This window comes from Eleutherodactylus coqui, chromosome 6, assembly GCF_035609145.1.
Source record: "Eleutherodactylus coqui strain aEleCoq1 chromosome 6, aEleCoq1.hap1, whole genome shotgun sequence".
Lineage (NCBI taxonomy): Eukaryota > Metazoa > Chordata > Amphibia > Anura > Eleutherodactylidae > Eleutherodactylus > Eleutherodactylus coqui.
This window is the reverse complement of record NC_089842.1, coordinates 44,276,884-44,303,020: the sequence shown is the minus strand read 5'-3', so window position 1 is coordinate 44,303,020 and position 26,137 is coordinate 44,276,884. Positions and strand designations below refer to the sequence as shown.

The window sequence follows — 26,137 nt, the reverse complement described above, 5'->3', positions numbered from 1 at the left end:
TGAAAACAATAGGAAACACTTGCCGATCCTCCAACATGGCTGACAGCTACTTTTCTGTAGCGATGCAAGGTGTTTTTGCCACAAAAATGCCTCACATTCGCGGGAAAATCGCGCGTTCCCAACCATGATATCAGAACGAGTTTCACAGCCCAATACGGCACTTGGCCGTGTGAAATTGGCCTAACTGCAATTAAAAAAAGGTAATTCTAGAAAACGCTTTTTCATACCAAGTTAGTGTTTGAAATTTATTGTCAGATTGATCTTCATCCATCGATGTGTTAATGACGGGGGGATAATAGGATTTCCAATAATTACATTTAGGATGTTGACTTTATTATCAGGTTGCTGTTGGTTCTTCCAACTGGGTTGTCTGGAACCTGAAGGTAGGCTTGGCATTTAAAGTCTAAAGCCTTGTTGGTATTATTGGGTGGATGCATGGTGCTGGACAAGACACGAGGAGCTACTCCAAAGCGGGTGGTCTTCAAGGCAGAGGGTGGTGGTTGTCTGTATGAAGCAGAGTACACGCTTCTCGGCTCTTCAGAGACTTGGTTCCTCCAGAGCTTTTGCTTTTCTTGCAGGAGACCAAAATTGGTTGGAGGATCTGAAGAACAGACAATTCATAAAAATAAATGCATCAAGGAACCATAATTGGATTGTTGTATGATTTAGAAAACTCAATTTCAAAAACTGCTCTTCTATATATTTTGAGTTCAACGGGGAGCAGTGCATTGTGGGAGCTCAGGTGAAGGATTTAAGATGGTAGGTTACATGTGACAACAGGGTGAAGCTTAAAGGGGTTGTCCAGTTGTAAATTGTTGATGGTCTAGCCTCAGAACAGGTCATCAGTAGCAGAAGCGTAACTTGAAGATTCTGGGCCCCAATGCAAAATCAGTAACAGGGACCCCAACTAGAATGCTTTATTCATAGTACTAGGCTTACTATATGGAGAAGAGAGGCCTTGTGGGCCCCCTAAGGCTCCTGGGCCCGGGTGCAACCGCATCTCCTGCATCCCCTATAGTTACGCCCCTGATCAGTAGTAGATCTGTGGTGGTCTTTGGTTTTGATAGCCTGCTGATCAGCTTATTTCCATGCTAGTGTGTTATTGCACTGAACTGAATTCTGCAGAAAGCTGACAGCTCCATTCCCACTGCAGTGGCCAGGCTTGGTACTGCAAGCCAAATTCCCATTTATTTTAATGCAAATTAAGCCTGCAATACCAAGCATGGTCATTGCATTGGGTACGTTGCTTCCTGATGAGCGAGTGCATCGACCCATATAACAGCTAATCAGAAGCATTCCTCGGCTAGAGGCTCCCACCAATCTGCTGCTGATGACCTATCTTGAGGATTGGCAATCAATATTTTACAACTGGACAACCCCTTTAACCATTGTCTGCTTCCAAGGGCAACCCACAGAATTTAGAGAGCAGCTCGTGACGTTGTGACCCAAGATCTATAAGGGGAGTATGTTACTTTTTGCTATATTTAGTTATTTAATATTCTGACATCCTTTAAAAGAACATTCAAAAAAACCTTATATAACCTGTGGAAGGAAAGTCAGATTTCTCTGGAGCCCAAGTCATGCTGTTCCCATCCCAGCTCCGAAGAGGAGGCAAAGTAGAGTTGCCACATCGTATATAATGGTCATCATACTGTGATACTAAGTGCCTAGAACTCGGCTCTCCATGATGTGATAGCAAATGACGTTCTAGTAAACCCTGGAATGCAAAACAAGGAAATACAATAGTTTTACTGTTTTTTTTCAGATTTTAGGACTCGGCAATTACAACAGGAAGGTCACAATGTAGGTGAATTGTAAGACATTGAAATGATTGAATGTGCAAGATTTACAATGGACTATGATGGTCTCCTGGAGCTAGAGACAGAACACAATGCTCCCGGGCCAAATCGCAAAATCTATATATAATCCACCATGTACCATTTGTAATATGGTGTCTTCCTACGTGACCAACTGGCCTTGAGTCCCTTCAGGTACCGGGCTAAGTTACAACTGCTACCTCTGCACACCGTAGAGCTGCGCTCGTGTCTGTGCTCAGAAATGACTTATAACTGGACTGCAGCTCTATATAACTGAGGGGTGTCCTGTTTGTAGGGTCTATAATATAGGAATAGATTAACAGGGCATTTAAAGACTACATGTCTGTGATGACAACCCCTTTAAAGAACATCTGCTTTCGCATGTACTTGACACCTAGAAAGTTTAAATGCCTTCTTAGAAAGTGGCCAAACCATGCACAATTAGTAACATACTCTGTAATGCCATTAAATGATATTAACACTAGAGGGCACCATAAACCTGTAATTCAAAGGAGTTTTCCTGGACGTTTAGTATTGATGACCTATGCTTAATCATTGGTATTGATGACCCATCTTCAATACTGATATTAGGTATTGATGACCTATCCACTGTAGTGGCCAGGTTTGATGCTACAGGCACAGTTCCCATTGGATTCGAACTGGGAAATTGCAATATCGACAGCGCTATCTGCTTCCAGCACTGTCTGCAATGACAGCGGGTCTAGGGATCAGTTGACTGGCAGGGATCTAAAGCGGTAGACCTCTGCCAATCAACTATTGATGACCTATTCTGAGGACAGGTCATTAACTGTAAAAGCTGGTAAAGAGGATTTCTGTAAAAAAAAATGTGCAACTTAAAAACGGTGTAGAATAAAGAAAGAATAAAGAAAAAACGGATACTCACCTACTCCAGCAGTTCGTCGTCCAGCAATGGACTCTGGAAGAAGTATCGGGCAATTACATGTCGTACACTGTGCATCTAAGTGCACAGCTAATAACAGGCTTCAGCAGTCAAGGAAAAATTGAAGCGGAAGCCTGTGAGTGGCGGAGCAGTAACATGCACAATGTACCATCTCTCCTAAAGGAGGGCACCTAGAAGGTGTGTGAGGAGACTTCTAAGGCCATCTATGCTCATCTGGGAAATCTATGCAAATAAGGAAGATGGAACAATACCTCTGCAGCGCCACCTACTGGATGGCAGCATTCCTGCAAATCAATTTGCAACCCTTTAGACAGGTCTTTAAAACAATGATTGGGGATTGAAAATCAAGCCAGAATCCATACACAGACAGCTGTTTTTTTGTTTTTTTCCCTTTTCAGTGTGCGGTAGGATTCTGTCTTGGCTAGTGAGAGGCCTATGACATGGGTCAGGAGAGGTAACATCACTCCTTAAGGCAAAACTCCCAAAACAGCTGTCTGTGTATGAATTCTGTCTTGGTTTTCAATCCCAAATCATTGTTCTAAAGACCTGTATAAAGGATTAGATATTGATTTGCAGGAATGCTGCCATCCAATAGGTGGCACTGCAGAGGTATTGTTCCATCTCCCTTATTTGCATATATTTCCCAGAGGAGCATGCATGCCTTATGTCTCCCCACTCACCTCCTAGGTGCTCTCCTTAAGGAGAGACAATACCCCTCCTGACTCACATCAAAGGCCTCTCACTAGCCAAGCCAGAATCCTACAGCACACTGATGAGGGGTAAAACCCCCGAAACAGCTGTATGAGTATGGATTCTGGCTTGGCAGGTCCAATGCTGCCATCCAATAGGTGGCGCTGCAGAGGTATTGTTCCATCTTCCTTATTTGCATGCATAGTGAACGGCCTGCAACAACTTGCTATTTTCTTCTGGGTTCTGAGTGGCGAAGATTGCTGGACAATGAGCTGCTGAAACAGGAGAGCATACATTTTTTCTTTATTTAAAGCCTTTTTTTATAGTGCCAGAAATCCCATTTAAGTAAAACTGATGGACTGGATGCAAATACACAACCCAATAGACTGGAAGAACCCAAGAGTATCAGTGTGGCTGGAGTGTTACTTTAACAAGTGCTAAACACAACAAAAACCAAGTATAATCCAGAAGACTCGTCTTCAATATGAAAGAACTCTTTTACCGCCATTCTTTTTAAGTAATATCTCCTCTGTATCCGGTCCGGCTTACTGTCTGAGAACCACACAAAGTCTTTTTCATAGCAGCTCTTGGGTGCTGGGAGATTGCTTCTCATAAACTGAAGGAATGAACATACAAATATGTGTATTATAATGAGATCATGAACACATTATATACATAGCGCACACTATTTACTGTCAATGGGTGAACGTCTATTGATGTGATTGCTATTGTACTGCTCTAATGTCATTAAACACCTCTAGCCCCCAAGATATAATAACACTTACTAATGATCCTCTGCACAATATCCTCTGGTGACCTCATATATTCATGTGCAGACACAAATTCTTTAATTGAATGTTGCCACCTTGTGGTCATAGCTGGTATTACGGTCTGTATATTAAAATAATTGAGTTTCCTCTCTAAATAACATACCGTAGTATGTTAGGCTGAAAAAAGACATGTCCATCCAGTTCAGCCTATTAGCCGGCAATGTTGATTCAGAGGAAGGTTTAAAAAAAAAACATTAATGAGATAGAAACCAATTTTCCCCATTTAAGGGGAAAAAATGCTTCCCTACTCCAATTTAGCACTCAAAATAATTCCCGGATCACCGACCCTTCTGAAGTTATTAATGATTATAACATATAATATTGTATCGCTCAAGAAAGACTTACAGGCACTTCTTAAATTCTTTTAGTGAGTTCGCTATCACCACGTCCTCAGGCAGAGAGTTCCATAGTTTCACTGCTCTTACAGTAAAGAACCCCCTTCTATGTCGGTTTAGAAACCTTCTTTCCTCTAGACGTAGAGGGCGTCCCCTTGTCACAGTCCTTGGTATAAATAGATCATGGGAGAGATCTCTGTATTGTCCCCTGATATATTATACATAGTTATTAGGTCGCCCCTCATCTTTTTTCTAAACTAAATCATCCCAATTTTGATAATCTCTCTGGGTATTGTAGTCCGCCCATTCTGTTTATTACTGTAGTTTGTACCTGCTTAAGCTCTAAGTCCTTCTTGAGTACTGGTGCTCAAAACTGTCCACAATATTCCATGTGTGGTCTGACCAGTGACTTGTAAAGAGGAAGAAAAATGTTCTCATCATGTGCCCCTAGACCTCTTTTGATGCACCCCATGATCCTATTTGCCTTGGCAGCAGCTGCCTGACACAGGTTGCTCCAGTTAAGTTAATAGTTAACTAAAATCCGCGAGTCCTTTTCCATTACTAGTACCCCACTAGTAACGGTGACCCTTCCAGTACTGACCCCTATTGTATCCCACTAGTAGCTTATGTCCTACCGGGTATGACTCTGAAAATGTTGCTCATGGATTTAGAGGACAAGCGGCGCAGGCTTTTCTTTCCAAAACTTAAAGGCACGGGGACTGGGATATATTACAGTTCCTGATGGAGCCTTCAAGTCTTTGTGGTTTGATGCCGCTGCTAGAGATCTTTCATGGTACTAAACTGTTTCATTTAGGCTTTTTATTTGTGTTACTCATTTATATATACTCTGCACACAGATTGTTATCACTTATGTTGGAGCCTGTCCCTGTGGGGGTTCACAATGTACAGTTGGAGAGGGAGACTGTGCAAACTCCATGCAGATGTTGTCTTTGGCCAGATTTGAACCCAGGATAATGGTGCTGCTGCCACATTGTCTTCCTGGGACCTGCAGTTCTATGAAATTCCAGAAGCACACTGCTGCAGATAAAGTTAATTTTACTGGCTGAGGGGTAGAGTTCTCCACCCAGTCAATCACTATCGGTTTCATGCATGTAAACACTAGCCTCTCTTACTAGAGGCAGCGGGATCAACTGATCAGGCTTCAAATAGCACTGCAATACACAGGGGTTAGAGTGGAAGCCACAGCTCCGACCCCTGTACAGTGGTCAGTGCTTGTAACTGCAAATGCAACTCTCATTGATTTTAATGAGATCCCAACCTCCAATTACAAGCATCGGCTACTACACCATGGTTGGAGCTGCAGAAGGCCTAGCTTGGCACTATAAAGCTCTTTGGTATCCCTGGACAGACCATGTTGGCTTGCTCAATGTGTAATGACCTGGACTTGTCACTGCATGGTAGAATTAATATATTTGAAAGACTTTTTATATTTCTGTAAATGTATTTTGCACTTTATTATTGCCCTATGCCATGAAGGTGGTGGCTTGAGCAGAGTACAGTTCAGAGAGAATTAAACAGCCCAGTATTTTAGCTTCCCATGTCACAGCCAATCAGCAATATACAGGTGGGAGGAGCAACATTTATAAAAGTTGTCGCAGTGATCTAAAAGTTTACAGTTCCAGACTAAAAGAGAGCAGTATAGTGTGAACAAGTTAAACTGGTTTAGGGATCAGTCACTCACAGCCAACTTTACGGATGGTTTATGAAGAAGGCTGCACAATCCAGGGCTATGGTAAAAACCCACACAACGCAGTATGGAGCTAAAGAAAGGCTATAGACTTCAGAGCTGTGATGAAAACCCACAATAGGCAGTGCGGAACAGCAAAGTAGCAAGTGCTATAGCCACCACCATCAGGACTGGACTTTGATTGGATTGTAAAGAATTGTGCTTTACCAGCTGCATGTTGAACCATTTCACTTTTGGAACAAGTAAAAGTGAGTTGAACTGTTTTCCCTACCCTGACTCTCTGGACACTTTTTGTTTTATTTGGGTTTGTGCTACCCCATACCAGGGATCATAGACCCATCCTTTACTACCAACCCTGTCAGAAATCGAACCTAGGACCTCCTGTACTGCAGTTGGCATTTTTCCCTTCTGAGCGATCCAGCCCTTGGACAGCTCCCCTGCATGACCTTAGCCTTGTTCCCAGATCCTGCAATCCAGCCCCTGTTCTACCTCTACACTGTTCCTGATTTGGCTAACAATTAGAGATGAGCGAACGTACTCGTCCAAGCTTGATACTCGTTTGAGTATTAGCGTGTTCGAGATGCTCGTTACTCGTAACGAGCACCACGCGATGTTCGGGTTACTTTCACTTTCATCTCTGAGACGTTAGCGCGCTTTTCTGGCAGCCTCACGCACGTGCCATGCCTGGCCCACGTCTTTAATTTGGTGGTTCAGCGCTTTCTGAAAAGCTACCCACGCTTGTCAGACCTGCTCGGAAAGGTGCGCCGGCTCTGCGCACATTTCCGCAAGTCCCACACGGACGCTGCCACCCTGCGCACCCTGCAACATCGGTTTAATCTGCCAGTGCACCGACTGCTGTGCGACGTGCCCACACGGTGGAACTCTACGCTCCACATGTTGGCCAGGCTCTATGAGCAGCGTAGAGCTATAGTGGAATACCAACTCCAACATGGGCGGCGCAGTGGGAGTCAGCCTCCTCAATTCTTTACAGAAGAGTGGGCCTGGTTGGCAGACATCTGCCAGGTCCTTGGAAAGTTTGAGGAGTCTACCCAGGTGGTGAGCGGGGATGCTGCAATCATTAGCGTCACCATTCCTCTGCTATGCCTGTTGAGAAGTTCCCTGCAAAGCATAAAGGCAGACGCTTTGCGCTCGGAAACAGAGCCGGGGGAAGACAGTATGTCGCTGGATAGTCAGAGCACCCTCCTGTCTATATCTCAGCGCGGTGAGGAGGAGGAGGAAGATGAGGAGGAGGGGGAAGAGACAGCTTGGCCCACTGGTGAGGGTACACATGCTGGTGGCCTGTCATCCTTTCAACGTGTATGGCCTGAGGAGGAGGAGGAGGAGGAGGAGGAGGAGGATCCTGAAAGTGATCTTCCTAGTGAGGACAGTCATGTGTTGCATACAGGTACCCTGGCACACATGGCTGACTTCTTGTTAGGATGCCTTTCTCGTGACCCTCGCGTTACACGCATTCTGGCCACTACGGATTACTGGGTGTACACACTGCTCGACCCACGGTATAAGGAGAACCTTTCCACTCTCATACCCGAAGAGGAAAGGGGTTCGAGAGTGTTGCTATACCACAGGACCCTGGCAGACAAACTGATGGTAAAATTCCCATACGACACTGCTAGTGGCCGAAGGCGCAGTTCCGAGGGCCAGGTAGCAGGGGAGGCGCGGAGATCAGGCAGCATGTACAGCACAGCCAGGGCAAAACTCTTTAAGGCCCTTGACTGCTTTATGGCTCCCCAGCAAGACTGTGTCACCGCTCCCCAGTCACGGCTTAGTCGGCGGGAGCACTGTAAAAGGATGGTGAGGGAGTACGTAGCCGATCGCACGACCGTCCTCAGTGACGCCTCTGCCCCCTACAACTACTGGGTGTCGAAGCTGGACACATGGCCTGAACTAGCGCTGTATGCCCTGGAGGTGCTTGCTTGTCCTGCGGCTAGCGTCTTGTCAGAGAGGGTGTTTAGTGCGGCTGGGGGAATCATCACAGATAAGCGTACCCGCCTGTCAACCGACAGTGCCGACAGGCTAACACTCATCAAGATGAACAAAGCCTGGATTTCCCCAGACTTCTCTTCTCCACCAGCGGACAGCAGCGATACCTAAGCAATAGGTAGGCTGCACCCGCGGATGGAAGCATCGTTCTCTATCACCATCAAAAACGGGGACCTTTCTGCTTCATCAATCTGTGTATAATATTCCTCCTCCTCCGCCTGCTCCTCCTCCTGAAACCTCACATAATCACGCCGAACGGGCAATTTTTCTTAGGCCCACAAGGCTCAGTCATATAATTTTTCTAAACAATTTTTATACGTTTCAATGCTCATTAAAGCGTTGAAACTTTCACCTCAACCAATTTTTATTTTAACTGGGCTGCCTCCTGGCCTAGTTACCAATTAAGCCACATTAACCAAAGCGATTAATGGGTTTCACCTGCCCTCTTGGTTGGGCATGGGCAATTTTTCTGATGTACATTAGTACTGTTGATACAGCAATTTTTGTGGGCCCTCGCCTACAGTGTAATCAAATTAATTTTTAGCCCACCTGCATTACAGCTGACGTTACATCAGCTGTGTTGGGCAATGCAATGGGATATATTTATGTACCGCCGGTGGGTTCCAGGGAGCCACCCGTGCTGTGGGTCCACAGGGAGTTGTAAATGCATCTGTTTCCACTTCTAAAGAACCCCAGTCTGACTGGGGCATGCAGTGTGGGCCGAAGCCCACCTGCATTAAACATGACATTACTACCTCAGCTGTGATGGGCAATGCAATGGGATATTTTTATGTACCGCCGGTGGCTTCCTGGCACCCACCCATGCTGTGGGTCCACAGGGAGTTGTAAATGCATCTGTTTCCACTTCTAAAGAACCCCAGTCTGACTGGGGCATGCAGTGTGGGCCGAAGCCCACCTGCATTAAGCATGACATTACTACCTCAGCTGTGTTGGGCAATGCAATGGGATGTATTTATGTACCGCCGGTGGCTTCCTGGCACCCACCCATGCTGTGGGTCCACAGGGAGTTGTAAATGCATCTGTTTCCACTTCTAAAGAACCCCAGTCTGACTGGGGCATGCAGTGTGGGCCGAAGCCCACCTGCATTAAGCACGACATTACTACCTCAGCTGTGTTGGGCAATGCAATGGGATATATTTATGTACCGCCGGTGGGTTCCAGGGAGCCACCCATGCTGTGGGTCCACAGGGAGTTGTAAATGCATCTGTTTTCACTTCTAAAGAACCCCAGTCTGACTGGGGCATGCAGTGTGGGCCGAAGCCCACCTGCATTAAACATGACATTACTACCTCAGCTGTGTTGGGCAATGCAATGGGATATATTTATGTACCGCCGGTGGCTTCCTGGCACCCACCCATGCTGTGGGTCCACAGGGAGTTGTAAATGCATCTGTTTCCACTTCTAAAGAACCCCAGTCTGACTGGGGCATGCAGTGTGGGCCGAAGCCCACCTGCATTAAGCACGACATTACATCAGCTGTGATGGGCACTGCAATGGGATATATTTATGTACCGCCGGTGGGTTCCAGGGAGCCACCCATGCTGTGGGTGCACACAGAATTCCCATTTACAGAGCGATTCCTCTCTCGCACTGAGATTGGATTTAGACAATCGCATATCGGCTCGGTTTTCACGCCCAGCCGATATACGTCGTCTCTCTCTGCAAGGGGGTAGGCTGGAAGAGCCAGGAGCAGGAACTGAGCTCCCACCCCCTCTCTGCCTCCTCTCCGCCCCTCTGCACTATTTGCAATGGGGAGAGGCGGGATGGGGGCGGAGCTAATTCCCACCCCGCCTTCTTTCATTGTAAATAGTGCAGAGGGGCGGAGAGGGGGTGGAGAGGAGGCAGAGAGGGGGCGGGAGCTCAGTTCCTGCTCCTGGCTCTTCCATTCTCCCCCCCCCCCCTGCACACGAGGACGACGTATATCGGCTCGGTGTGAAAACCGAGCCGATATGCGATCGTCTAAATCCAATCTCAGTGCGAGAGAGGAATCGCTCTGTAAATTAACCTTTTACATGCCAATGTTCACCAAATGGGAACACTATCTTTCAATTGTTTTTAGTGGACTAAATTTTACCACTTTTGTTAAAAAAAATTCCGGCCACTTAAAAAAAAAATTGTCCTGTAAATGGTTAATCCCTTTGCATAGTTTGCAAAATTTCGGCCGCCTTCACACGAGCTTATGAGTATTTGCGCGCGGCTGAGCGCTACGTATTTGTGGAATGAATGGGACTTTGTGCGCGCATCGGCGTATTGTACTGTACTTTTTCCGCCCACAGGACATGTTCATTTGTGCTCTGCAAACAAAGACGGAGCGATTGCAATGGCTAATTAGTCTGAGTTCAAGATATGTTTTCTTCCCAAAGAAATTACGCGGCGTATAACATATCTGCTTGTGTATTGCGCGCATTTGCACACCTCCCATTAACTTCTATGGGGACCTTTGGTGCACAAATGTGCAGGAAAATAGAGTATGCTGCGTTTTATTTTTTTCGCAGGAACGAACTGTATGCAATATACGGACATGTGAACGAGCCCATTAATATCAACTTATTCTATTCTGTGCGTATTACGTGCGTACATTTTTTACGTGTGTTTATATGCCCATGTGAAGCCGGCGTGAGGGTACTTGCACACGGACCTTTTAAAAGTTGACCCCCTTGTCCCAACCTTGACGCCGCTGACACATGGGAAGCACCATACCTTCTTCCTCTCCTCCACCCAGTTTCCAATCAGCACTTTGTTGGCGTATCTCTGTTCTATCCGCCATCCCGGCAGCGACAACTTCTTGGCACAGTCGGAATATGCAGCCATAGCGAGACGGGATCTCTCCTGTGTGACGTCTGGCCGTCTCGTCTCCGGGAGATCACATCTCACTGTTCATTCTAGAGTCAGAATGTTTACTGCTGCCATGGAAACCACAATGACAGCTCAGCTCCATTCACTGCAGACATCCAGCAGATCCATTGTGCCCCATGTATCCGCCTCTCAACATTTGGTCTCGCATTCTAGTGTACACAGTGATAATACACAGAGGGGGGGGGGGGTTAACCCCTTCAGCATGAAAAACCTTTATTGTTTTCTCATTTTTTTCTCTGTCCCACTTTTAAAGAAAATCATAACTGTTTTCTAATTTTTCTGTACCGGTCTGGAGTTTTTTTTTGCAGACAAATTGTATTTTTTAGTAGTACTATTTAAAGTACTGAAGAACTATAACATATAACGTACTGAACCACTTTTAGAATTTTTAAGTGGAATTAAATTTTTTTTAAAAACAGAGTTGTGCCATTTTGTGGGGGTGTGGGAGGGTTGTCTTGATTTTACGCCATACACACTGCAGCAAAAATAACTTAACTTTACTTTGAGGATCAGTACCAGGACGATACCAAATATATATATGCGTATATATATATATATATATATATATATATATATATATATATATATATTGTAGTAGTGCAGTACACAGAAGGGCCTGTAGGGGGCTGCAGACAGGACTTCTGGTGCGAAGGGTAACAAAAAGGGGTGGAGCAGGAACTAGAAAAGGATCAGTTCCTGCCAGAATGGAGAGAGGGGGAGAGGTCCAGCGCAGCAGAGCTGAGGTGCTGCAGGCTGGTGGCCTAGCAAAGGCCAGAGTCCGACAGGGACGACAACCCTGGACTCACACCCAAGTTGAGAGAGACGTTGGCTGTGAGAAAGAGCCAGGTTCATGGAGCTGCAAGGGCTGCTAGCCCAGGGTCTAGTGCAGACCAGGAGTTTGACAGGGAAGACAACCCTAAACTCCACACCCAGGTGGGGTGCTCACATGGACTGTGTATTTTGTTGTTATATGATGTGCTGTAAAAATAAAGGCTGGCAGGGGCCAGATAAAGAAATCCACATCTCCTGAGCAGTTTCTACGTGTGGTGCGCCATTTCCATATAAGAGAGGTCAACGATCCGCAGGCAAGTGTACCCCGCTTGCTACTATATATAATGTATTGCCACTACTTTTGAAAAACAACATATTTAAAAAAAATTCCCTTCGCATGGTGCGGATATTTTCCGCTATGAATCCGCAGTGTGTCTATTTATGTTGTGGAATCGTGCTGCGGAATCTGTAACTGGGTCCCCTCCTTACCATGTGCCATTTATAATACTGGTGTCTTCTTATATGGCAGAAGTGTTTTTGGCCTAATGATCCAGGGCCCGATAGTGAGTGCTACCTCTGTACCCCCTATAGCTACACCCCTATTCTGGACCCTTTCTGTCTACTCTCATACAGCGCATTCCATCATAATAAAATAAAAGCGTAAAAAGTTCTGCAACTTCTAATGTTTTGTGTTTCAGTTCTTCAGGATTTGCAGTCGGCGAAGGGGTACATCCATGGAAACCCATTCTGATGTCCAAATGACACAGCAGCGCAATGCAATGCAAGGGAGATCTCTAACTCATTCCATAGAAGTATATTCATCCAAAATAGGGTTTTCCACACAAATACATCAAGTTTATCAATAGTTGATCAGCTTGGTACCCCAGCCCATCAACTGATCGGGTGCTTGCTGTCAGAGCCGCAATACACAGGGGTCGGAAAGGAAGCAGAGAAATTACAAGGAGCAGCCACTACACAGGGGTCAAAGCCAACTGCTTCTGATCCAACCCTTGTGTATTGCAGTGCTAACAGTGGGTGCCCGATCAGATGATCGGCTGGGGTCCTGAGCAGTGGACCTCAGTTGATCAACCATTGATGACTAGAGATCAGCGAGCATACTTGCTAAGGCAAACTACTCAAGCCTCTCCCCATTGCAAATAGTGCAGAGGGGGGGAGAGGAGGCAGAGGGGGGGGGGGGGCGGGAGCTCAGTTCCTGCTCCTGGCTCTTCCAGCCTCCCCCCCCCCTGCAGATGAGGACGACGTATATCAGCTCGGCATGAAAACCAAGCCGATATACGTTCGTGTGAATGCACCCTTATCCTGAGGTGTAGCAAGAGTCCTGGACAACCTCTTTATAGACTTGAATTAACTGAACCCGCCCATTTCGGCCGAACCAGACGACTGGTGAATGTGTACAGGGGCCTCTCAACTTTCTCCGACAGATGACATTGGGAGAAAGAGGGATCAGGCACATTTAATTTCATCACCAGATCCTTATACTCCCATGGGAATAAGTTACTGACAGAGGGGTCTGACTTTCTCCACGAAACACATGAGCGCTTAGCCAAAACCAGAGTTTATGTGCTTAGGGGAATCAGTGGAATAGCTTTCAGTCAAATAAAAGTCCAGCTGCAGTTATTTAAAGGTGTTGGGGGATCACTAGCCTTACATGTTACAGGGGTTGTCCCACTTCTTAGCTGAGTCCCATTCACTTCAGTAAGACTCAGCCTGCAGTACCAACCTGGGCCATTGTGCAAAGTACAGAGCTGTCTGTTTCCTGCAGTAAAACAGCCAGAAGTGAGACTACCCCTTTAAAGAATTGTATGCTTTCAAAGCAAAAAGTTATTGTAGATTTTGCTACAGGCTCGGGTCAAGAGATGTAAAAACAAGACTTATGAGGCACCCAAGACGTTAATGACAAGAGTTGTCAATCATTAACCATTTATTTTTAATTATCTTTATTACACATTTTAACATTTAGCTTTAAAAAGTCATCATTCTCTTAATGAATGAAAAGGTTTCCGTTTTGTCTTGCATTGCTCTGAGTTAATATCCCATGGTTGAAAGTCATTGAAAACTGGACGTATCCAATCTGCCACTGAAGTCAGTATGGTAAGCCAACCACCCATGGTGTCCAAGAGTGGATGTTGGTGGAACAGAAATGTCAAACATCAATAATGAAATTTACAATGTTATCAACAGCCAGTTTTCCAGACTCAAATGAGAGTTTTCCATTGTCAAAAAAGCTAATTATTCCATGGAAGCCATCTTTAAGATGAAACCACGTAACTGGGACTCCGTTGTCCTCCAGACGTTTCTTATAAAGTATTCCATCATCACGTAAGACGTCAAACTCGCATGTTAGAATGTATGCTTTAGGGAGAAGACGAATGACAGTGTCCTCGGCCAACAATGGAGACAAGCGAGGCTCGAATACTTGCTTGTGGGCTTCATAGACATCCTCAGCATGTGAGCCCATTACACGAGGCTTATAACCCCGCACCTTGAACTCATCAGGAATATTTTCCGGACCCAACCATTTCTTAAACTTCAACTTCAAATCAACTGGAACATGGTCTCCCTCTACAACTTCTTCCATCATTTCCAGGTTGCCTTCTATATAGTTTATCATGTAGAACACGGCTCGTTCTCTGTACAGAATGGGCACTGCTCTGTTTTGTATATAGGATGGCAGGTGGAAATCAATAGCTTGGACCGCCGGGTAAATCAGCACCTGGGCTAGGGGCTTTGGAAGATCTGTTTTGTCCACAAGGACTTGACAAATGGCAGCTGTGAGATTACCTCCAGCACTGTCTCCACTGATTATCACGGAGGAAGGGTCTACACCATATTCGTTGGCAGTCTTCAGGAAGTAGATTGTGGCATTAAGACAATCATCAAATGCTGCAGGGTATCTGTGTTCTGGTGCCAGGCGGTACCTAAACAACAGACATATATACATAGAATATTAATTGCACTTAAGACAAACGTAATATTGGCATCTGGAATCAATTTGGGCCGCTACAACCACCATGCAAGGGTGGAACATTTATGATAATTTAAGTGGGTTGTGCCAAGTTATAAAGTTATCCCCATTCACAGGGTAGAGCTAACTTTATGATTGGTGGAGATCTAACTGCTGAGACCCCTACTGATTCCGAGAATGGCGGAGCCAACGTGTGTCGCTACTTCATTCACATCAATGGGGGTGTCAAGAATTGCCAAATATAAATGCTCTGTAATTTCCGGTGCTCCTATTGAAATGAATGGAGCAGTGGCAGACCTCTGCTTCATTCATGTAGGGACCTTAGGGTTCCTGTTCTCAGGATTGGTGGGGGTCCCAATGGTCAGACCCTCAACAATCATAAAGTTATCCTTTATGCTGTGAATAGGGGATTATTTCATTAATTGGCACAACCTCTTTAGTCATTTGATTACATAACTAACATATATGTTAGTTATGAAATCGCTGTATATAAAAGGAAGTTATATAGGTACATCGCTTAAGGAGATCCTCCGGTTTCAGGACAAAATTCTGTTCTAGGACTAGAGGGGGAGAAGAGTACATTGCCTGCAATTGTTCTTCTCTGGTGGTATGAACCCTGTTCAAGGTAACTACCTAATGCACTCTCTGAACACTCCCTGATTTTCCAGCACTGATCATGTGAACAGTCTTAGCCAATCAGAGAGCAGGTATAATGCATTGGTAGTCTAACACTACCAATACATTGTGGGGATTAGGTAGTCTGAAGACTGCGTCTGCCGTCTCGGACGGCCGAAAACAGGGCTGAAACTGGTGAATCGGAGGCTCAGCACAGATGAACAGCTGCATGTAATGTACTTCATTCCTGGCTTAAATAAGTTGTACAGTATTAAAAAAACATGGCTGCTTCCTTCCAGAAATAGCTCAATATCTGTCCACGGGATGTGTCTGAAATTGTAGCTCCACTCCATTGAAGTGAATGGCACTGAGCTGCAATACCAGACACCACCTGTGGACAGGTGTGATGCTGTTTATAGGAGTGAACAGACAGATTTTTATGATCCTGGAAACCTCTTTAAGTCTCAGTTCATCTGCGTTCTGTTGTGAAAGAAGAAAAACGGACTCCCCTGGCCGAAGGGTTCTGTTTTGTGACGGAACTGAGTGCATCCCATTAACTATAATGGGGTCCATTTGGTTCCTGTCATCCTGTCCGGCATGTTACCTGATGGAAAATCCTGCATGCAGGGTTTTTCATCCAGCCGGATCGGTCCTGGTGGTTCCAAACAGCCTTTAGCGCAGATGTGAACAGAGCTTTAGTTAACAAAACCTACCCCAAAGGTGTCCGTAGTCTTTAAAACTCGTTTGACATAACAAAAAAAGTTTCCTTTTTTTCAGAAACTTTTTGAATAGGGCTGAGTTGCAATACCAGATACTGCCACTGAACAAGAGTGGAGCTGTTTCTGGGAAAGGGGGTGGGCCTTAATTATAATCTTTGACATGAACTTGCATGTGAGACAAGGAATGTTATCTTTTGTTCTTTATTATAGTTGGACAACATGATAACACTACAGAGGATGATAACGGGTCACTGGTAGAAAGTCAGTGAAATGAAGTCCCATAGTCGAGGACTTACCCAACGGAGACGACCACTGCTTCTGTTCCTCTAGAGATGTAGCGACATAAGACATCATAGGAATCTGAGCAATAGGTGAAATAGATGATATGAATCACGCTGGGTTAAAGCAATTTACTGCCAATTCAGAAAAGGTAAAGTCACCAGATATTAACCGCTTCCCGCTCCAGGGCGTAAGTTTACATCCTGGGAGCGGGGTACTTCCCGCAGCAGGGCGTAAACTTAAGTCCTGGGGATAGCGCGAGATCACATATGATCCCGCGCTATCCCGCAGCTGGAGCCGGCTGTCAGTCACAGCTGGCATCCCGCTGCAAAAGCGTGGGGGCATCGGAGATGCGCCCCCCGCTGTTAACCCCTTCCCTGCTGCGATCTAAGTAGATTGCAGCAGGGAAAGAGTTCACAGAGGAAGCGTGCTCCCTGTGTGTCTTCGGCTGTCTTTGCGATGTTATCGTGAGAGCCCGGGCTGTCGCCATGGCAACAGGACGCCAGACACTGGCGTCCTGTATTGCCAATGCCTATTATCGCTGTTTAAGTGATAAGGCATGGCAGGGCAGTAACCCTGCCGTGCCTTATCACAGCGATGGGCAGTACTGTGGTCAAAGTCCCCCAGAGGGACACAAATGTTGTAAAAAAAAAAAAAGATTAAACAAATGAATTTTAAAAAAATGTAAAAAAAAGTTAAAAACCCCCTTTTTTATACTTTTTCTCAAATTTGCATAAAAAAGGTAAAAAAAAATTAAAACCCCACATATTTGGTTTTGTCGCGTCCGTAACGAAACGTACAAGCTGCACATGCTTTTGACTGTGCACGGAAAAAAGCGTTAAAAAAAACGCTAAAAAACTGAGGCAAAATGCTAATGTTTAGTATTTTGCCTCACTAGAAACGCAATAAAAATGATCAAAAAAGCCATATGTACCCCAAAATGGTACCAATAAAAACCACAGCTCGTCTCTTAAAAAATAAGCCCTCAGAGAGCTCCGTACCTCAAAAAATAAAAAAGTTACAGGACTTTAAATGCAGCGATTTAGAAAAAAAAAAAAAAAAGATTTCCAAAAAAAGGGTTTTTATTGCAGAAAAGTTGAAAAACCTAAAAAAAATGTAACAATTTTGGTATCGTAACCGTACCGACCCGCAGAAAAACTGGATTGTCTTATTTATGCTGCATGATTAACGCTGTAAAAAAAAAATCTATGGCAGAATCGATGCGTTTTCTCTCCCTGTTATCATTTAAAAAAAAAAAAGTTTTACAATATAGTCTATGTACCCAAAAATGACACCGGTAAAAACTACAGTTCGCCACGCAAAAACAAGCCTGTATTTGGCCGCGTTGACGGAAAAATAAAAAAAATTATGACTTTTGAAAAATGGAGAAGAAAATCCACCAAAAATCGTTGCGTCCTGAAGCCCAAAATAGGCCGTGTCATTAAGGGGTTAAGCACCAGAGCTTCCATCTCAGCTGACCAGACGTCACACCGTAGTATTTGATATCTTTATCGTATCAGAATGAATTTCCTTACCAATGCTCCCGAACATCCATCCTCCACCGTGAAAGAACACGACTCCTTTTCTCCCGCCAGCAGATGGCGACCTAGGCTGGTAAACTCTCACCGGAATGCCTTCGAACGTCAGGTCTTTAATAAGGAGTTTGGGGTCTTCTCCCAACTTCCTGGCCAGAAGTTTATCTCTGATGAAGCGGGTGAAGGCGAGCTGGTTGCAGATGAACAAGTTCTGGAGGATCTTCCCCTATGTAATAAAAAGGCAAAATTCTTTTTAAAGAATGTGTTTTAGGTATTATTGTCCCAAGTCTTAGACGGCTTCAAAATGAAAAAAAACCCACTAAAATCATTAGACCAAATCAGATGACATCTACCAAGGAACTCATCCGCTACTTTTCTATGCTGAAATGTAGGGGGGATTCAAAAAAAGGTGCAAGATTAACCCTTTCGAATCCACTGTCTGACGTCTGAAGACATTCTGATTGAAGGCTGTACAGCTCTGATGTCAGAAGATGTGCAGCAGGGTATTCTTACTGTTTATTACAGGCCATTCTGTTGTCGGGGGCCTCTCCAGCATGTCCCATACCACAGTATTGGCTCTAGCCAGCAGATGGTGCCACTGTATAATGGCAGAAAGAAAGCCCCCTAGGAAACCCTAAATCTAAAATTGGATTGCAAAGGGTTAAGGGCTTCTTCAGACAAGGCAATGCAAAAATATGCTTGCCTCAGCGCGCTGTATTTGCGCAGTGAACTAGGGTGATTTGCACGTGTGTTTTTAAATAGTACTTTTTTGCGCACACAGGGCTGTTCATATGCCTGACTGACATCCTTCCATCCCCGTCATGATTTAACAGGCAATTTAGCCTAATGAGGTCCAAATGTGTTCTATTTTTCACAGAATTGCGCAACATGATGCGCATTTGCGCAACTCTCATAGATCTATGGGGAGCTATGCTGCGTAAATACGTAAAAGCTAAAAACAGGTCCTATATTTTTGAAATGTGCGCAATTTAAAATGGTTCACGTGAAAGAACCCCGTGACATCAAGGGGTCCTATGCTCTGCTTATTGCGCGTATAGATTTTATGCACGCAAATACGTCCGTGTAAAGAAGCCTTAAATCTGATTTCTTCATGCTTGTGAAAAGCACAACAGAATAGAACCCATTGATTTAAATGGGTTCCTATACATGAGGATAGTCCCTGCCATCACTATAGCTACACCCCTGATAGTAATGCAAACGAAGCCACTAATTAATGCTTAGTCAGCGAGTTCCATACTCTTCACTACACGCTTTTCCAGTTTAGTTTCATACAACCTGATTGTACTGGAAGAAGAAGACAAAAATAGCATGGCTCATGTAGACCGAACATACAGTAGATAACGATGTTTGGAGTTCTGTGAATGGATTTGAATTGCAGATTGCATGATCGCCATCCGTGCGGACAATGTGATAATATGCTGGCATTGAAATGTATGGACTTTTGCCGTTTTGCGGAGGATTTGCAGATTCAGAAGAAAAATTGCAGCATGCTCTATTTTACTGCAGATTCCGCGATTATGAGCGCCATTGATGCGTCCGATCCCCAGGGTATATGCAATTACATTGCGCATGGATTCGTATGCAAGGAGACCAGATAACAATGGTATAAAGAAATTTGTGGGCAGACAATGCAGAACGGAGTCCGAGCAGCAACACACCAATCAGACTGACTGCAACCTCCTGTCTGCTTACTCTTCTGGGCTCTTCCTCCATAAGAAGAAGTGGTTTTTTTTTTATTTAAGTGCTTTATACTACTTCCAAAAGAAGTAGTATAAACTAGCCGAGCCTAGAGAGCCGTATCCCGTTCTGAAGGCTCTCAGAGCAGCTCCCACCACAACAGCACAAGGGAATGTCGCATGAGTGATAGAAGGGAGTTTCCAGGGGATTGGGCTACTTTCTTGTGTCATTCCCTTCGGAGCCGACGATACACTGTCCTTAAACATACATCCGTGCGGAGAACCACATGCACTGGCGTAACTATATTGGATGGCGGGGATGCAGTTGCACCCGGGCCCACGACCCTTAGGGGGCCCATAAGGCCTCTCCTCTCCATATGGGGAGCCCAGTACTATGAATAAAGCATTATAGTTGGGGGCCCTGTTACAGGTTTTGCATTGGGGCCCAGGAGCTTTAAGTTACGCCTCTGAACGCATGCATACGTGATCATATGCAATTCACTTCGGCGATCACTTGCAGGTCTTCCGACCATCTCGTGTGAGCCCGGCCTTCATGAGCTTGGACCCTCAGATTCTCACTCTGCAAAGTGTCCAAAACTTGACATGTTGAAAATATATTCTGCAAGTGACTGGCTCCACAGAAACCTCCAAACGAGGCGAATGTCTGCCGGACCTTTGGGGCCGTTCTTATGGCAGATGCTGGTCCCATCATACGGTCTTCCTGTACTCTGGTGGGCCAGTCCTACACTACATTACAGAAGTAAGGCCGTATTCACATGGCCGATATTCTCGCACTAGTTTTGTGAGACGCAGAAGAATAGACTCCATTGTTTATATGAGCGACAGAAAAGTCGCAGCTCGTCGTATTGTTGTGAGAGTCTCGCAAGAGAATAGTGCATGCAAATGTGCAGTGTCCGTGTTCTGTAGGATGCAAGTCGCATCTGAGAATCGCGGGCTCAACTCGCTCTCGGCTGTGTAAATACGGGAATGAGCTTGATGGGGTTAATTTGCGCGTGTGTCTGCACATAGTACTGTACGTTTTGTGCTCACAGGGCCAGTTCGCATGCGTGTGCGACACACCCCTTCCATGGATTAGAAGACTAATTAGCCTAATGAGGTCCAGATGTGTTCTTTTTTCAAGGAATTGCGCAGCCTAACGAGGAAAGGCACACGGAAAACACACCCATGAGAACGATTCCATTGACATTAATGGGTTCTATTCTCTGCATATTGTGCACAGAAATTTTGCGCACGCAAAACCATGCACGACTACGCCCGCCGCAGTGCAGAGTATTTGCTTATGGACGAGATTTGGAGAACAACATAATCAGCGTTTTGCGTACATGTTTGCGCATATAACTTTAATCTTTGCACATGCAGGCCAGTTTGTACGCGCGTGACACAACCTTTCTTTAGAATTAAATGGCTTTTTAAGAATTTTTTTTGCGCAATTTCACACTCTTCCACTTGCGTTTCGCGCACCTCCCATAGACTTCTATGGCAGTTCCGCTGCACAAAATGCAGGAAAATAAAGCAGCTCTTATTTTTATTTGTGCACGCAAAACGCGCTTATAAGAACAAACCCATTGAAATCAATGGGTTCTATTCTCTGTGTTTAGGGAATCAATGGGTTCTATGTCTCGTGTGACGCAGTCCTTACTGTTGGGAACCTATTCTCAGGATTGGTCATCAATAGTTGATCAGCAGAGGTCCGCCGCTCGGGATCCATGCTGATCAGACTGCCAGTGCAGCGGGGCCAAACATTTGCATTGGTGTTAGAGCCGGAAGTGAAGAAGAAGGCATCACTTCATCGAAATCAAGGGGAGTGATGCCTTCTATTACACTTCCAGCACCGACCGCAGTGAGGAGTTGGAAGAGTAATAGGAGGCACAGCTCCCATTCATTTTAATTAGGCTATTAGGGCTTCTTCACACTGGCAATTGCGATTTTGCTGCGAGGAAGCCGTGGCAAAATTGCGATTTGTGTTGTCCACATCCCCAGATCCATAGGCTCTGTTTAACGTCAGCTTCACACGGGCGTATTTGCGCAACACTAAAATTGCGTGTGCGATACGTAGATAATAGAAGCCATTGATTTCAATGGTTTATTCACATTTCCTTTTTCGGCACATATACAAAAACTGCAACATGCTCTATTTTGTACGGATTTTTGCAGCAGAGGTCCCCATAGAATCTATGGGAGGTGCGCAAATGTGCGCCCAGTGTGCGATACGCTGCGCAACTCCATGAAAAAAAGAACGCATCTGGATCTCATTGGGCTAAATAGCTTTTTAAATCAGGGCGGGAGCGGGGTGGCGCAACAGGCCCTGCGTGCTCTAAAAAGCACAGTACAACAACAGGCAGACATGCGTGCAAGTCAACCTCGCTCATAGCGCAAATACGTTGTACTGAAACGTGCGCATCCGCCCCGAGTGATTTCCATAAACTTACATTTTAACTAGGAACAGGACAGTAATTAATTGTGAGCAAAAGTCAAAATTATACAGCTGGAGGCAACGCTTAAGGCGGGCTCACGGGAGCGCGTGCGTAAAACGCGGCGCTTATAATGCAGCGCTCCACCACTGTGTTGGATGGCCTATCACCGGGTACAGCAGCAATTTGTCTGCCATATGGTAATGATTTTCTGCACAGTCTAACTTTTTTTTAATTTCCCACTTTGCCACTTAGCGTATAAACGCGGCACATACGCAATTTAATTTATTACACACCCATAGACAATAGGTCTCCATCTCACGTAATACGCAGTAACATAGAACATGCTGCATTCTTTTTTGCACGCTTATTATACGAATGGAACAGTGAATCAATCTACTTTCATTGACTCCATTCGCCGCGTATTACGCGCTTGTGATACGCTATTACATTCCGCTCGTGTGAACCTGCCCTATGGCTCAGAGCGATAGTATACAATACAACAGCTGCGCAAAAGAGATTCCACGGCAGCTCAGGTTTCCTACGGGATAGCACTATAAGGCATGATTCCCGTCTTTCGGTCCGTACAGTAAGCTGAGACTTGTAGTTCAGCAGCGGCTATAGGTTGCACAGGCATCATATACATGGGTACTTACCACTACAGCAACGCCAATCATGACGCAATGAATGATCCGAAGCTTCATGGGATCCGCAACTCCTGGTGGGATTTCTGAGTTGGAAAATTCGAAATATATGACGCCCACCACCAGCAAAAAGCATAACCCTATGAACATGGCGCCAGAGATCACCGCCAACACCAACGCTATGCCCATGGCTGCTGCTGCCAGGGACTCAGTGCAGCCCGCACTGACTTTGAAGTGACATTTGGGTATTTCCTGTTCTTCTTGTCCCTTGCAGTGAGATGTGGGAGTGGCAGTCAGCGTCCTGGAGGAGAGACGGGAGAATGCTGCGTGCACCGTGGGAAGGTCTCATACTGGGAGTCCTGCGGGTCAACCAGATGATCAGGCTTCTGCATGTGAGCAAGCTCTATTTTTCTATGTACTTGCGCACAAAAGGTCCCCATAGAAGTCAATAGGGGGCGCGCAATATACACTAGGAGATGCGTAAAATGCTGCGTAATTCCACTGGAAGAATAAAACATCTGAAGCTCGTTAAGACTAATTAGCCACTTTAATCGGTGCATCTTGTTTGCTGCACAAATGAGCATGACTTGTGGGTGCAAAAAGTGCAGTAAAGTACGCCAACGCAAAAAAGCATCGTTCATTCCGCGACAATACAGCACTCAGGTGCGTGTAAATACGCCGATGTGTCCGTGTGAGGCTGGCCTGAGGGGTGGTTAGGCCGGGACACACTTGCGTTAGGGTCAGTTCAGGGTTTCCTTCTCTCTTTTGGAGGAGAGAAACTGAAAAAAAAAGATCCGTTTTTTTCCCCCATTGATTTGAATTGGGTCTCCAAACAACGGAAAGCAAAGTGAGAACTATTTTTCTTTTAAAAACAACTGAAACCTGACAGAATGGAGGCCTTTATGTTTTCTCTCCGTTTTTCTTTTTAAACCACATTGAAATCAATTGGAAAAAAAACATGTTTTTTTTCCTTTTTATTTTAGTTTCTCTCCTCCAAAAACAGAGCAGACAAATGGAAGCCCTGAACTGACCCTAACGCCGGTGGGAGAGCAGCCCTATACTTATACCCCGTGATGCGTACATCATGTCACTGTTGTTTTATTACTTGTTAGGGCTCCTACCCACTTTTAAAAAAAAATTTTACGCAGATGTCAATGGGACTTTATGTTAAAAATTCATCCACTTTGCGATTTTTGTGCGAGGCGTTTGACATGTGCGTTAAAAAAAAACGTAGCGTTAACGCAGCATTAAAAAAAAACAAGTGAGTAGGAGCCCTATATGTAATGTTCTTATGAAGTTATAAGTTACCTGATGGCTGGACAGCAGGCCTGCAGGGCAGCTGCTATGGGTGGAGAAGTGTTGAGGAGTGCTCCTGTAGGGAGGGTGAGAGCACTACTGCAGGGAGGGTGAAAGTGCTGCTGGAGGGAGAGCGCTGCTGCAGGGAGTGGGAGAGCGCTGCTGCAAGGAGGGTGAGAGCGCTGCTGCGGGGAGGGTGAGAGTGCTGCTGCAGGGACAGCGCTATTGCAGGGAGAGTGAGAGCGCTCCTGTAGTGAGGGCACTACTCCAGGGAGAGTGAGAGCGCTCCTGTAGGGAGGGTGAGAGTGCTACTGGAGGGAGAGTGCTGCTGCAGGGAGGGTGAGAACGCTGCTGCAGGGAGGGTGAGAGCGTTGCTGCAGGGAGGGTGAGAGCGCTGCTGCAGGGAGGGTGAGAGCGCTGCTGCAGGGAGGGTGAGAGCGCTGCTGCAGGGAGGGCGAGAGCGCTGCTGCAGGGAGGGCGAGAGCGCTGCTGCAGGGAGGGCGAGAGCGCTGCTGCAGGGAGGGCGAGAGCGCTGCTGCAGGGAGGGCGAGAGCACTACTGCAGGGAGAGTGAGAGCATTACTGCAGGGAGGGTGAGAGTGCTACTGCAGGGAGGGTGAGAGTGCTACTGGAGGGAGAGTGTTGCTGCAGGGAGGGTGAGAGCGCTGCTGCAGGGAGGGTGAGAGCGCTGCTGCAGGGAGCGTGAGAGCGCTACCACAGGGAGTGTTACAGCACTACCGCAGGGAAGGTGAGAGCACTTCTGCAGGGAGGGTGAGAGCGCTACTGCAGGGAGGGTGAGAGCGCTACTGCAGGGAGGGTGAGAGCGCTACTGCAGGGAGGGTGAGAGCGCTACTGCAGGGAGGGTGAGAGCGCTACTGCAGGGAGGGTGAGAGCGTTACTGCAGGGAGGGTGAGAGCGTTACTGCAGGGAGGGAGAGTGAGAGCGCTGCTGCAGGGAGGGTGAGAGCGCTGCTGCATGCAGGGAGAGTGAGAGCGCTACTGCAGGGAGAATTATAGCACTACTGCAGAAAGAGCACTACTGCGGGGAGAGTAAGGGCTCCCACACACTTGCGTTTGAGTTTTTTGTTAACGCGATTGTCAATGGGACTTTCTAATGTTAAAAACGCAATGCACCAAAAACGCAAGTTGCGTTGCATTTTTAACATTAGAAAGTCCCATTAACAATCGCGTTAACAAAAAACACAAACGCAAGTGTGTGGGAGCCCTAAGAGTGCTACAGCGGGGAGGGTGAGAGCGCTTCTGCGGGGAGGGGGTGAGAGCGCTACTGCAGGGGAGGGGGTGAGAGCTCTACTGCGGGGGGGGTGAGAGCACTACTGCGGGGGGGGGGGGAAGAGCTCTACTGCAGGGGGGGGGAGAGCTCTACTGCAGGGGGGGGGGGTGAGAGTGCTACTGCAGGGGGGGTGAGAGCACTACTGCAGGGGGGGTGAGAGCACTACTGCAGGGGGGGTGAGAGCGCTACTGCAGAGGGGGTGAGAGCACTACTGCGGGGGGGGTGAGAGCACTACTGCGGGGGGGAGAGCTCTACTGCAGGGGGTGAGAGTGCTACTGCAGGGGGGGGGTGAGAGTGCTACTGCAGGGGGGGTGAGAGCACTACTGCAGGGGGGGTGAGAGCGCTACTGCAGGGGGGGTGAGAGCGCTACTGCAGGGGGGGTGAGAGCGCTACTGCAGGGGGGGGTGAGAGCGCTACTGCAGGGGGGGTGAGAGCGCTACTGCAGGGGGTGAGAGCGCTACTGCAGGGGGGGGTGAGAGCACTACTGCAAGGGGGGGGTGAGAGCACTTCTGCAGGAGGGGGGTTAGAGCGCTTCTGCAGGGGGGGGTGAGAGCGCTTTTCGGGGGGGGGGTGAGAGCGCTTCTGCAGGGGGGGTGAGAGCGCTACTGCAGGGAGGGTGAGAGCGCTACTGCAGGGAGGGTGAGAGCGCTACTGCAGGGAGGGTGAGAGCGCTACTGAATGACCTGTCATAAGG

General features: G+C 46.5%; 2 protein-coding genes across 2 annotated transcripts; both read right to left on the bottom strand.

Moving 5' to 3' along the window:
- Nucleotides 1-231: 231 nt before the first annotated feature.
- CFAP107 (cilia and flagella associated protein 107) lies at nt 232-11,217 on the bottom strand. The gene is made up of 4 exons (XM_066606716.1): nt 11,025-11,217; nt 3,932-4,045; nt 1,543-1,717; nt 232-601 (listed from the first exon to the last, which is right to left on the bottom strand). Exons 1-4 carry the CDS (start codon nt 11,133-11,135, stop codon nt 318-320), a joined length of 684 nt encoding a protein of 227 aa, XP_066462813.1. The 5' UTR covers nt 11,136-11,217; the 3' UTR covers nt 232-317.
- Nucleotides 11,218-13,874: 2,657 nt separating this feature from the next.
- On the bottom strand, nt 13,875-23,138 carry LOC136632094 (arylacetamide deacetylase-like 4). The gene is made up of 4 exons (XM_066606715.1): nt 22,871-23,138; nt 18,086-18,311; nt 16,568-16,631; nt 13,875-14,890 (listed from the first exon to the last, which is right to left on the bottom strand). The coding sequence occupies exons 1-4, from the start codon at nt 23,045-23,047 to the stop codon at nt 14,116-14,118; spliced, it is 1,242 nt and encodes a 413-aa protein (XP_066462812.1). The 5' UTR covers nt 23,048-23,138; the 3' UTR covers nt 13,875-14,115.
- Between the last annotated feature and the right edge of the window lie 2,999 nt (nt 23,139-26,137).

Coding starts and splice junctions, on each gene's coding strand:
- CFAP107 (XM_066606716.1), bottom strand. CDS start 11,135: ATGGCTGCATATTCCGACTGTGCCAAGAAGTTGTCGCTGCCGGGATGG. Junction 1,718..3,931: donor ATTACTTAAAAAGAATGGCG/GTAAAAGAGTTC, acceptor TTTGCATTCCAG/GGTTTACTAGAACGTCATTT. Junction 602..1,542: donor ATCTGACTTTCCTTCCACAG/GTTATATAAGGT, acceptor TCTGTTCTTCAG/ATCCTCCAACCAATTTTGGT.
- LOC136632094 (XM_066606715.1), bottom strand. CDS start 23,047: ATGGGCATAGCGTTGGTGTTGGCGGTGATCTCTGGCGCCATGTTCATA. Junction 18,312..22,870: donor TGATTGGCGTTGCTGTAGTG/GTAAGTACCCAT, acceptor TTTATTACATAG/GGGAAGATCCTCCAGAACTT. Junction 16,632..18,085: donor ATGGATGTTCGGGAGCATTG/GTAAGGAAATTC, acceptor CCTATTGCTCAG/ATTCCTATGATGTCTTATGT.